At 53.1% G+C, this 12,232-nt stretch overlaps 2 protein-coding genes across 7 annotated transcripts; one reads left to right on the top strand and one right to left on the bottom strand.

Annotated features, from left to right (window-relative positions):
* The first annotated feature begins 2,123 nt into the window (after positions 1–2,123).
* SMIM33 (small integral membrane protein 33) lies at positions 2,124–4,347 on the top strand. The gene is made up of 2 exons (XM_045999481.1): positions 2,124–2,191; positions 3,601–4,347. Exons 1-2 carry the CDS (start codon positions 2,183–2,185, stop codon positions 3,985–3,987), a joined length of 396 nt encoding a protein of 131 aa, XP_045855437.1. The 5' UTR covers positions 2,124–2,182; the 3' UTR covers positions 3,988–4,347.
* A 2,718-nt stretch (positions 4,348–7,065) lies between these two features.
* Positions 7,066–12,095, bottom strand: STING1 (stimulator of interferon response cGAMP interactor 1). 6 transcript variants are annotated; one of them, XM_045998732.1, is made up of 8 exons: positions 11,952–12,091; positions 11,525–11,637; positions 10,800–11,026; positions 10,484–10,667; positions 10,133–10,241; positions 9,030–9,268; positions 8,117–8,303; positions 7,066–7,574 (listed from the first exon to the last, which is right to left on the bottom strand). In XM_045998732.1, the coding sequence occupies exons 3-8, from the start codon at positions 11,024–11,026 to the stop codon at positions 7,384–7,386; spliced, it is 1,137 nt and encodes a 378-aa protein (XP_045854688.1). In that variant the 5' UTR covers positions 11,525–11,637; positions 11,952–12,091; the 3' UTR covers positions 7,066–7,383. The 6 variants fall into 6 exon arrangements, with proteins under 6 accessions (XP_045854688.1, XP_045854690.1, XP_045854687.1 ...); XM_045998734.1 differs by having other exon boundaries at positions 11,525–11,625; XM_045998731.1 differs by having other exon boundaries at positions 11,339–11,552.
* Positions 12,096–12,232: the final 137 nt, after the last annotated feature.

Here is a 12,232-nt window from a genome sequence, read left to right as displayed (position 1 = left end):
GAGTCTTTTTATTTGTGGTTCCAGTGCTCAAATGTTGAGAGCCAGGACTTTTCTTCTCTGAAAATAAGAGCAGATTCTTGATCATTTTAGAACCTGAACCTGAGAGGTTCCATTACAACACAAAGCCAAAAAGAAACAGAGGGAGTAAGTCACTGAACACCTGTCGTGGCTGAGAACTGCCATCCCCATAGGTGCAAGGTAACAGCTTACAAAACTCCAGCACTCAGGACAGGATGGGCGTGGGAGGATGCTTCCAGTTTCCAATTCTATTCAGCAACCTTTGTCCAGTACCTGCTGTGTAGTACCAGGCACTGTGATGGACTCTGGGACACAGACAGGAAGCCCTGATGGGGCTCAGAGGCTAGGAAGACAAATGGGCCCCCACACACTTGTATATCAAAGTGTGACAAATGTCAAGAGCAAGGGAAGAAACATATCAGTGTAGGGTTGAAGGAAGACAAAGAAAGCTACGTCAGTAGAGTGTACTGAAGACTACATTCCTGGCAGAGGTGGAGCTTGAACCAAAGCCATAAAAGATGGTTAAAGTTTAGATGGTGGGAATGGGGGAAGCGCAGCTCCCAACACTGAGCATAGAGATGGACAAGTAAAGGAAGGCTGAAACAATGGTGTAGTCCCAAAAGTTCCCCTTATCCTTTCTCAGGCCTTTTAGGAAGTAGATTCAAGACTGATGAGGGAGGGAAAGGAGAGATGAGCCCTCAGCAGGATCAGGAATTGGGCTTTTGGACTCAGGGACTGGAGCCTCAGTGGTGGTGCCTATGGGAGCAATGGGACATGTGTCTTAAGGGGGCAGGAACGAAACAGTAGAGGCTGAAGCTCTGGCCTGTGACAGAACCCATATTCCCTCTGGCTGAAGGCTAAGTGAATCCATATGGTACATCCAGAGCCTTGGAGGTGCTGGTAGGGCGTTAGCCTCCTAGCTGGCTTCAAGGTCAGCCAACCACTGGTCTCACTCAGTTGCTGGGTCAGGCCAGCGGTCCAGTGACCTGGGGTTCAGTGAGCTGGCAGATCTGAGGTCTCTGAATGTGTGTGGAGTGTGGAGCAGAGTGTGGAGTGTGGAGTGTCAGAGTGTGGAGTATGGAGTGTCAGAGTGTGGAGCAGCTTGGCTGAAGGACAAGTCATCAAGAGGCACCATCTTGCCTCCTGAGATCAAACCACTGGGTGAAGGGAATTTCCAGGGGTCTCCTGGTCTTCAGACTGGAATAGAGGGTGGTACAAGCACAGCAAGGGACAGAATGAAGGATGGCTAGTTTCATGGAGTTAGTTGAGACCAAAAATTACCCCTTATGAACTCTCCAGATGGGCACTTTTTAAAAAAGGCTTTATTTTTAAGTAATCTCTGCACCCAATGTGGGGCTACAACCCCGAGATCAAGAGCCGCTTGCTATATGGACAGAATCTGCCAGATGCCCCTGGTGGGCACTTTTCATGACTTCGACACATTGAAGCCCACACATACTCAAAATGAAGTTACATTCAGGCAAATGCAAAGAGACATGTAGAATTCATATTTGTAAAAACCAAAGAAGAAAAAGCCCAAAGAGAAAAAAGAAATACCTTGCACAGCAATAATAAACATCAAATTCAACAACATGGTTACCCGTGGGGTAAGAAGGAGGGGAGAGGTCAAGAAGTGGGGCTTCTTTTTATTTGTAATATTTTGGTTCTTAAAAAATTTTGAAATAAACATGACAAACTGTTAAGATGGACAGAGCGGTGGTTGGACCAAGGGATTTAGTATATTATAGGATACTTCCAGTGTGTTTGAGATATTGCATTAAAAAAAAAATCGAAGAAACAGTACTGTCAGGAAATTAGTCGAGGTGGGGAGTGGGATGTCACGGTGGGGAGCAGGATGGGGTGGGGGTGCTGGTAAGGTGTCTGGGACCTGCTGGAGGAGGGGTGTGCAGGCAGACCCAGGCTGCTGAAGCTAGCAGGGAGCATGAAAGGAGGTGCCAAGATCAAGTTCAGATCACAGTTAAGGAAGGGCTGGGCCCTGGGGAGTCCCAGTATTCGCGGAAGTGAAAGCGCGGGAGAGTATGTGTGCAGAGGGTGTGTGTGCCTCACAGACGTGGCAGCTCCGGGTAGGGGACAAGCTGGGGCAGCAGGCTCTTCTTCGCAGGGCTGGCCGCCAGTCCCCGAGGAGCCTTGCACCAGGCGGACAATGCACCAGGTAGACTTTGGGCTCAACCCCTCCAGCTAAGCTGCCTGTCTCCCTGCAGGGACCCCAACCCTTTCCCCAGCCTGAACTTCCCTTTTTCCCCTGTACATCCGGAGCTGCTTCCCCCCTCCCTCCCCTGTGCAGACAGCTCTGTGGCCTGGACCCCAGAGAGCCTCAGACTTTTAACTGGGGGTTGGTATTGGGCTTCCTACATGCAAAGGGACAGTGTTGGGGATGACAGTGTGACTGAGAAACTAAAGAGAGAGTGTTCTGGATAGCCTTCCCTGGACCCCAATTGCCATCTCTTGGGGGAGGGCCAGGCTGATGGCTCCAGGTTCAGGGAAGAGGCTCCACCCCCATGTGGGGGGGCTCCTGATGGTCCAGGGGGGATGGGGAGGGAGTCTAAGGAGAGAAGTTTTCTTGAGCCTGTGGTAACTTCATCAGCTGGCTCTGGCATTTATCGTTTGGAGCTTTCCTACCTTCATGGTAATCCATCCCACCTCTACTCAACAGTTAGCAGAGCCGAGACAGACAGACATTACCCCCAGCTTCTGGCTGGGACCTTGAGAGAGGCAGAGGCTGGCATGGGTTCTCCTCAATGCAGCCAGGAATCCACACTGGGCATCCCCTCCCTTCCAGGTCCAGACCTGAGACCCCTAAGAAGATCCTATGTTATGGGATGAGGTATCCCCTTTGCTTCACCCCCAGCTTTGGGGGTTCCTGCCTCATTTTCCTTTCTCCCTCCCCCAGAGTACCACCCCTCTGCCTTCTGTGTGAGTTGAGGGTGGTGGGAACCTAAAATGCTCAACACAATGACTCCCTTCTCCCAGGATTTGAAGAACGGCTGCTCACTACCCGCAGGCCAGGCCGTGGGACAGCAGCCACTCATGGGCTCAGATTCCTGACCTAGGACATATAATCTATTGGAATTTTACTGGAGTCTGGACAGACAGAGGAGTGGGAGGGGACGGATGTGGGGGGCCACACTCTGCATGCCAGACTATAAGGAAGCCCTCTCCATCCCTTTCTGAATGATTTTGTCTCCCTATTCTCTTTCTCTGTCTCTCTACATCTACTTCATTCCTGGTTCTTTATCTCTCTTTCTTTGTCTTCTTGGCTTTGTGTTTTCCTCTTTCTCTCTGTATCCCCCCCCACCACGTACCTGTATTTTTCTTTGATTCTCTCTCTTCCTACATGCAGGTTTTTTTGTGGGGGGAGTTGTGGGGTTTATTGCTATGCATGTGTTTATCTGTATGTTTCTTTGTCTCTCCATGTCTTCACTCCCTTTCTTTGTCTATGTTTCTCTCTCCCTAATGCTCTCTGTCTTTCAGTTCCCTTTGGGTGTCTGTCTCTCCATTTGGCTCTTTTTCCGTGTGCACAGGCCCATATCACCCTCTTTCTCTCTGCCACTCCCCTACCAGGCTGGCCACCGTCCCTGGCCTTCTGCAGCTGCGAACGGCTCAGGGCAGGAGCCCCAAAGGCAACTCCCAGAGGTGCCGGGTGGGACCTGGGAACCACCGAGAGGGGATGGGCTACCCCTGCTCACCATCATTGTTGCTGCTTTTGTCCTGCTGGCTGTCTGTATCGTGGTGGCAGTCCACTTTGGGCCAAGACTACACCAGGGCCGTGCTACTCTCTCTGCAGAACCACCAGACCCAAAGCCAGAAGGCGGCATCTACCTCATCCACTGGCGAATGCTGGACCCCCAGGACGCTCATGGAGACACCTGGCAAGAACCTGCTGTCCCTGGCTCCTGCCCTGTGCCAGATGGACCTAGGCTCAGCGTTGATGAAGTCACACGTCTGTAGGAGGGACACTTTGAAAAGTTGGACTGACCTGGCTCACAACAAGAAACCGGACAGAGAATTAGGGCAAAAGCAACTTGGGGTCTGGACATCAGAGCTTTGGAAATGCACACATGGACTCAGCTGAAGCTGCTCTCTCAGCAGAATATTTATAGAGAAAGCGCTGATGCAGACAGGAGAAATAAAAGAAGCTTGAGGGCTTTGCCTGGAAACACGCTCCTGTGAGCATTACCAGGGCCCAAAGCTGCCCTCACAAAGCTACTCCCTGCTTTTCAGGGACCATCAGATCCTTGACCCTCCTTTACCAAGTCCGTACCTCCTCCTCTCATCCCTAATCTCCTTTGCTTTTGGTGTCGGCATGAGTCCAGCTTACAAGATTCCCCCACCCACTCCACCCCTGTGCGGGGAATCTCAGAGTCTCGCTGTAGAGGTCCTGCCTCCCGTGCCCCCAGGTCCTGTGAGGGCTAGTCAGGGAGAGCCGAGGCAAAGAACCTAGGGGTCTGCCTTCTCTGGTACTCAGGAAAAGAAGGAAAATCTGTTGCCCTTCACTGATCAGAAGATAGCCCTTTGGCTCCTGGGGCCTAACCCTCCTCAACAACTTGCGAGGCCCTTGAAAAGCCCCAAGCACCAATTATATCTCCCTACATGGCTTTTGAATGCCTCCTACTATGTTGGGGCAAGACTTTTTCTTGCCTTCCCAGGATGGGATGAAGGGGATTCAGGGGCTCTCTTTACCTGCCCCTTTTCGTGTGTATGGGCCAGTTGGAACCAGCCTAAAATTTATCCCACGACGTGTCCCAAATCCAGAACCATCCAGCTGGTGGGAACACAAGAAAGGAAAAGGAGCTCCATGCGGCTTATCCAGGGGAAAGAAGGAGTGAGGAGAGGGATTTGCAGGGGGTGGTGGGCGTGGAGGTTGATAAGATGCGGGAAGGCAGTGCTGAGCCTCCAGGTAGCTCTCCAAAGGCACCCTGTCCCTGACCCAACTGTACCTCAGTGTTGTGCGGTTGAGAATGTGCAGATAGGCGGTTATGGCGGGGCGTCTGGGTTCTTTACCCTGGGGAGTGCCTGAGGACAGCAGACGCACCCTGGTACCGGCCCTGGTGAGACCCTGGCTGTCAGGAAGGTGAGGATGGCAGACAATGCAGAGGAACAGAGGTGGAGATTGTAATGTGCACTGAGGACTGGCCTGCCTCCTTTGCAGTCCAGCTGTATGCAGGGCACCCGACTCACCTGTGGACCTGCAGATATCCTACCGTTCACTCTGCATAACAACTTTGGGAGAAAGAGCCCCTGTTCTCCCAGTGTTACAGTGGAGGATATCCAGATCCCCAGGTGGACACAGGTGCCAAGTGGTGAAGTCAGGATTTGAACCTGAGCTGTCAGACTCTCCAGCCTAAGCACCAAGTTGGGGGCTAGATGGGTGGGGGCGGGTCATTTTGGAAAGGCCCTTGATTCTCCCCTGGTTTCTAGGCACAGGAATGATTGATGTAAGGTTGGAGGAGCCTCAGGCCTTGGGGAGCAGGATGGCCAGGACAGCTGGGAAGAAGAGATTGTGTCCTCCTTTCCTCCTTAGGCTCTGGAATTCTTGGGAGCAGTTGGTTCCTTCTGGCAAATGTGTGTCTGTCTGTTGAGCCCATCTCCACGGTGATGCTGTACGCAGAAATTTGTGCTGAGCATTTGTGATAAAAAAACAGGTGAGGGCGCCTAGCTAGCTCAGTCAATAGAGCGTCCAACTCTTGATCTCGGGGTTGTGAGTTGAGCCACATGTTGGGTATGGAGGTTACTTAAAAAAGTTTAAAACAAAATGAAACAAAATCAAACCAGAGTGGGAGGTAGGGAACAAGTCGTGGGTAAAACAGAAGGAACTGGTAGCAATGGGCTGCCTGCCCTCCCAGATAGGGGAGGTTTGCCACTACAGCATTGTAATGGCTCGGTTCTAACAGTGATGGCATGGCGTAAGACACAGCAGATGCCTGGGTGTGTTGTCCGAGGTCTCCCAGAGTATATCCTATCTCCTCACATGAACCCTCTTCTCCCCTTCCCTCTTATCCGTTTGCAGGCTCTATCATCTGGGCATGTTCATCCAGTGGCCCCTGGTCCTTCCAGTAGCCCCTTGCCCCGGATGTGGCTGTGTGCCCCTCATGGCATCGGTGTGCCTGCTCAGGCCGCTCCACATTCCCCAGCCTCTCACTAGAGACAAAGGCCCATGGCGCATGCTACGCTCTCTGCCCCCAGTCTGACTCCTGGGCTCCGTCCGCAGTGAAAGCAAGCTCACCACCACACTGCCCTGTCCGAGAATAAGGAGGGGTCTAAGGGGTCTCAGGAAGTAGAATTACGTCGTGTAAGTGGATTTGGACATTTCAGATTGCTTGTGTGAGTCAGAGTCCAGCTGGACAGCACACTCAAATAGGTTATCTGAGGAGTGCTGAAAAGGGGGCTGTTGATGGGTGTCTGGATGACTCAGTCGGGTGAGCGTCTGACTCTTGATTTCAGCTCAGGTCATGATCCTAGTGTTGTGAGATTGAGCCCTGCATCAGGTTCTGTGCTGGGCATGGGGCTCCTTGAGAGTCTCTCTCGCCCTCTCCTTCTGCCCCTCCCCACCCACCCGCCCCCCTGTACACCCATGTGTGTACTCTCTAAAGAAAAAAAAATTTTTTTAAAGAAAGGGGGCTGTTCAGAAAGGGCAGGTATAAGGAGACTATAAGTGAAGAGTGAGTGCTCCAGAAGGGACATTAGCAGGAAGCCAGGACCATCGCTAGATCTGAGCAGCACGGGGAAGGGGCAAATAATGGAACCTGGGGAGAGATAGGGTTACTGAGAGCATGGCAGAAGCATGACTTTAGGTCAGAGATGCAGAGAGCCCACAGTGACCTTGGTGCTACAGGGAGGAATCTGGAAGAATAACTACCCCAACCTCGCCCCCGTCCCTTTCCCTCTGTTCTCTTACTGGGGCTTCCCATGGACTGAACCTGACCAGAATTCAGAGAGCAAAGGAGCCTGTTGATGCCATCCCAGGGCAGAGGAGGGAGAGAGGGCTAGAGAGTCAGTCTGGAGGTCCAATGAAAGACACCTGACACATCCCTTAAATGTACCTGGCATTTAGAGTTTACAAAAATGTTCCATACAGTCATAATCCTCACAACAACCCTGCAAGGTAAGTAGGACAGTGATTATAATCCCATTTCACAGATGAGGACACTGAGGTTCAGAGAGGTAAAACAACTTGCCCAAAGTTGTAGGATTCACCTTGAAATGTTAAGTTCAGGGACCTTCTCTGAGAGGCTCCCTGTGGGAGGAAGTGGTTCTGCTGGGCATTCAGCTGCTGAAGAAATCCACAGTCTTGGGGACCCAGAGTCTTGGGGAGCACTGGGGGTTCAGGCCAGCGAGCCCTGAGCATCAGAATAAATCCGTGCGGAGTGGGAGAGGCTGTTCCAAGCCACTGATGAGGAGCTTGGGCTCCTGGGACAGCATGGAGGAATTGGGTGCAATCGAGGTGTCCGGGCCACCCATAGTGACCTCCCTTTCCTCCTGCCGCAAGTGCCGGAGAATCTCCTGTGACAGGGAGAAGCTGCTTCCCTCTGCAGGTTCTGGAACAAGGATGAGGAAGGTGAGTAAGGAGTGCCGTGAGGACCTCTCATGTTCTCACTTGAACATGCCCTGAGGCTTTCGGGGGCAGATCCTCCAACCCTTCCTCTCCCTCACCTCTCTGTGTCCTTCCCCACCCCTGGCCCTGGGGCTAGTGTTCCCTGGAATTTTGAGGCTAGAAGTGGTTTTAGAGATAACAGAATTCCACCTTCCCAATCCTAGAAATGGGACTTAGAGAGAGCAGCGACCAGCAGCCCTGGTCTCTGTGTCCTGGGGCTGGGGCTCTTCTGCTTCTTCTAGCATTCCTGGATGAAGTCAGGGGCTCCTGGAGCCCATCTCTTCACACTCCACCCAGGACCCATAGCCAGATACTCAGAAAGCAACTGAGTGCCCTAAGTGGAGAGGTAGGACCTTTCCCCGGGGAAGGAAGGAGCCGGGCTTGGATGCCTTGACCGCTTGGGAAGACCCAGGGCATGGTGCCACTCTAGCTACTTCTAAACCCTCGGGACACCTCTTCCCACCCAGTAGCCTATCAAGCCCTCACCCTGGTAGACAATAAGGCGGCAGTTGTTCTGCAATTCAGGGGCATCTGCCAGGATGTCTTCAAGTATCCGGCAGAAGAGTTTGGCCTGCTCAAGCCGATCCTCCCGGCTAAAGCCAGCTCGGCCGTCCTGTGACATGGCGAAAAGGGTCTGCAAGGGGGTGGCATACTCCAGGACACAGATGCCCGCCTAGAAGAGGTAAGATGGGGGCAAGACTCAAACAGGGCCCAGACAGACAGACTCTGGACCCTGGTGCCACTGCTGGGGCCCCACTCCCTCAGCCTGTAGAGATGGAGTTCTGGGACGAGGCAGCCCTGATGGGATCCATGGAGTCTGGTGGCCTTTGCTCCTAAAATCAGGACCACGACTGTGCTAAATTTACCCTCCACAGATCCTCCTTCTCAGATTGTGGGGCAAAGCCCACTGAGTCACTCTTGTTGTCCACTGCTCCAGTGGGAAATCAAATGTGGGGGCTGGACTCTGGGTTCAACCCTGGTCTGGACTTCTCCAACCTATGTGAGATCTTACATACATTCTCACACCTTCATTTAGGGCAACTTTATGGTCAAGTATGTGGTTTGTCAGGTTGAAATCGTCCTGTTTCTTGCTGGTTCTTTGAGTCTCGGTTTCCTCCTCTGTGAAGTGGGGCTCGTAACAGTCCTCACCCCACAGGTGGTAGCGAGGGTTAGATGAGGCGGTCAGATGACTGGCATCTGGTATGCGCTAAGGGCTCGATTATTGTTACTGGTTGCTATCGTCCTTCAGAGCCAAATCCTGCCCAGCCCTGGGACCAGCTCGGGAAATGAAGGCTCAGAGGAGGGCAATGGATTTGTATCAGTGCTTGGCCCAGGGTCAGAATTTTGGTGCTCTGGGCTGGATTCCTCCCTAGCAGCACCCTCCTCCCTGAACACTCACCGGTTGCCCATTTTCCAGAAGCTCATAGACGCTGTTGGTGTAAACCCGGCCCTTGATGCCAGCACGGTCTGTACTTTGCTGCGGCAGCTTATATAGGAAGTGAATGTTGGGGTCGGCCACACTCAAGTCGTCAGGAACCCCACAGTCCAGAGGGAAGAGGATGTGCAGTCGATGGCTCCCCAAGCCCTGGAGCATGTTGGCGTGCTGTAGATTGTACATGCGTATCCGGGCTGGGAGCCCTGGGGTGGAGAGGCCCAAGAAGTCATTCCTACAGCCCTGTCACCCAGGGCAGAGACCCAATTCATTGGTTCCCTCAATGTGTGAGTGCAAGAGAACCACAGGTCCAGTCCACTTGCGTTGTGCCTGAGCCAGGAGGGGCAGAGCCTTCAGGAACCCTACCCCCCCCTCCTTCTCCTCCCCTCCTTCAGTTGTCCTTTGTCCAGATGTCTCTGCTCACCCCGCTCCTTCCCACTACAGCTTTTAGGGCTCTGAGAGGCATGAAGAGCCCTGGAAGGTGACATTCCCAGCACTCCCAGGTGTACGGGGTCTGGCCTCTCGCTCCAGACCTGTTTCCTAGCAGAGGCCCTGGTGACAAGGGCAGAGAGCAATGAGTTATGGGAGAGCCATGCTCTTGGCAAGCAAGTCAGAAGAAATGAGACATGACACATGGGCTCGTAGTAGAGTGGTCAAGGATCCAGGCTCTGGGCAGACCTGGGTTCAAATCCTGTCTCCGCTCACTAAGCCACGTGTCTTGGGAGAAGTGACTTCACCTTGTAGAGCCACAGATTGTCTTATCTCTACAACAGGGATGATAATTATCCCTTGTCCACAGGGTATGAATTAAAAGTGAAGATGCACACCCAGATCATGCAGTAAATATTCATTGGAAGAACTCATGCTTAACCTGAGAGAAATCACTTAATGGCTCTAAGCGCCACATTCCTCCCTGTAAACCAGGCATAATAACATCCTTCATGCCTACAGAATTGCTTTGGGAATCAGATGATTCCTTAGGAACAAAAAGTCTTTGAAAAATATGGCAGGTTTTATGTCTTATTGTCTGTCTTAAAGATCTGGAAATAGAAGCGTCAAGAATGGCTCACCTGGCAGGATCAGCCGCAGGTACCCAATGTAATATGACCAGGCCAGTCCGTGGGCCACGTTGAAGTTCCTTTTCTCACAGACTGCAGAGACCTCAGCCGGGGCTAGGCCCTGTAGACAGCAGGGTGGGGCTGGGGAGCCTCCATGAAGGATAACCGGATTCCTCCTCCTCAAAAAGTTTTGCAGACCAGCTGCCAACCTGCTCCCTTCTCTGCCACTGTTGCGGGACATTACACACTCTACTCTAAGGACCGACCTCTAAACTAGTCCCATCCCCACTGCTGAGCTCAGAGTAGGACCTACCAGCTGCTCCCTCCACTTGGCTACACCCTCCACCTCCCTCTGTGTCTTACCTGGAGCCCTAGGAGGATGTTTAGTGCCTCTGAGAGGCCCAGGAGGGCAAGCATCCAGGTGAAGGGCAGGCCAGCCGTGTTTGGGAGGGAGCCGTAGAAATAGCAGGACAGCAGCAGCAGAGCCCCACAGCGAATGGGGCAGCCCAGGCAAGCCCGCATAGCCCTCCAGTAGCTGCCCTGGTACCTGCGGGGACAGGCAAGCTCTGGACTGCCACCCTGCTCAGCCAGGGAGATTCAAGGAGGGGCAGGGCTGGGTGTCAAGAGAGCAAGACGTGGGGGCGGGGGGTTGGGCAGTCGCCATGGGTAATGGAGTCACCTGGAGTGGAGGTGGCACAGCTCCTCAGTCAGATGACAGACCCCCTTGAAGAGCAGTCCCAGCTGCAGGGAGGCCAGGTGGAACACCAGCCACCGGAGAATGTGTTCTGGTGGCTCTCCCAGAGCCCAAAGGGCTGCCAGGCAGACAGCGAACAGGATGAAGGCTGTCTTCTGGGCTCTGGTCCCCCTGGGTCGCGGGATGGATGGGTGCAGGCTAGAATGGGGCATCTGTGGGTACCAAAAAACCCATGGCCGTTATCCTCCCACTCTCCTACCATGGCGGGACAGCTTTCTCCTCCTGGTGCCCAGCCAGGGTCAGAGGCTGTTGTCAGAGATGCCTCTAGAGGACAGGCTGGGCCTAGAGCATCCCAGCACTCCTGTCTTGGAGAGATTTGTTGAAAAAGAAGCAGGGGAAGAAGTGGGTTCGCCCACACATATACACCCTACCCAACCCCGGGAAGACCACAGGTGTAGTGAAAAAAAAAAAGCAGTGACCGGCCCAGACCCAGACCCGAAAATGTCCTGTGAGGTGCCACCCACCTAGGGACTGTTGGGAACCTGGGCTTCCCTCTCCACCGAATCCACCCCAGGGAAGGCGTTAGTCAGCAAAAGTGACACCATAGTTTGGGGGTGCAGGCAGGAGAGTCGGAAGGCTGCTGCCCATCTCTGGGTGTCTGGGAGCCTCAGCCTTGGAGCCTATGCTCCACTGCTCCTGGTCCTACCTACCTTCTACCTCGGAGACTGCAGATTGTTTCTGGAAGATGACAGGGAGAGAAGGTCTAAGGCAATGACCCCCAGCGACCAAGTGCAGACTCTCTGGGTACAGCCTGAAAGTGGGACTTTAAAAAACAATCAAAACTTTTTCTACAACACTCTAGCCCTGGCGTCTCACCAGACCACAGCTCAGGAGAGGATGGTATTTCCTGCTCCCTGGGAAGGGAGTAAGGGCCCTGATGAGCCATGCTCCAGTCTTGATGTGGAGAGGGAAGTTTGAGGAGGCCCTTGTTCCATTGCCCTTTGCTCCCCCTAACCGTCCCCTGCAGCCATAACCCTGAACACCTCAAGACCCCACGATCAAACAGACTCTCCAGCACCCAGACAGGGCTCCACACGCTCTCAGAGGAAGGCAGCACACACACTACGCCATACTGACCTGCCTGATTTTGATTCTGGTCTGGACGCAGATCCTCTTTTTCTGGAGACTGTGATATCAGGAAGGAGGAAGGGAGAATGAGAGTTATTTCCTGTAACAGCAGCCTTTCTGGTAAAAGGTTTCTCAGCAGCTGAGAGCCTGCAGGGGAGTGGGGCTTTGGCTTCCACAGGAAGTAGCCACGCCTCTCACTTCTCAGAGAGAACCCTGTGATTCTAGCCAAAAAAATGGTCACATGGAACCTCACCATCAATCATCATCATAAAGGGTTTATCATGTTCCAG

The sequence above is a fragment of the Meles meles genome, chromosome 3 (assembly GCF_922984935.1).
Source record: "Meles meles chromosome 3, mMelMel3.1 paternal haplotype, whole genome shotgun sequence".
NCBI lineage: Eukaryota > Metazoa > Chordata > Mammalia > Carnivora > Mustelidae > Meles > Meles meles.
This window is presented reverse-complemented; position numbering and strand designations above follow the sequence as displayed.

What these genes read in the sequence shown, in the direction of transcription:
- STING1 (XM_045998735.1), bottom strand. Translation starts at nt 11,026, where the DNA reads ATGCCCCATTCTAGCCTGCACCCATCCATCCCGCGACCCAGGGGGACC. An exon ending in ACATCCTCCTAGGGCTCCAG is followed by an intron (nt 10,242 to 10,483) that starts GTAAGACACAGA and finishes TGCTGTCTACAG; the next exon opens with GGCCTAGCCCCGGCTGAGGT. An exon ending in CCTGCGGCTGATCCTGCCAG is followed by an intron (nt 9,269 to 10,132) that starts GTGAGCCATTCT and finishes TCTCCACCCCAG; the next exon opens with GGCTCCCAGCCCGGATACGC.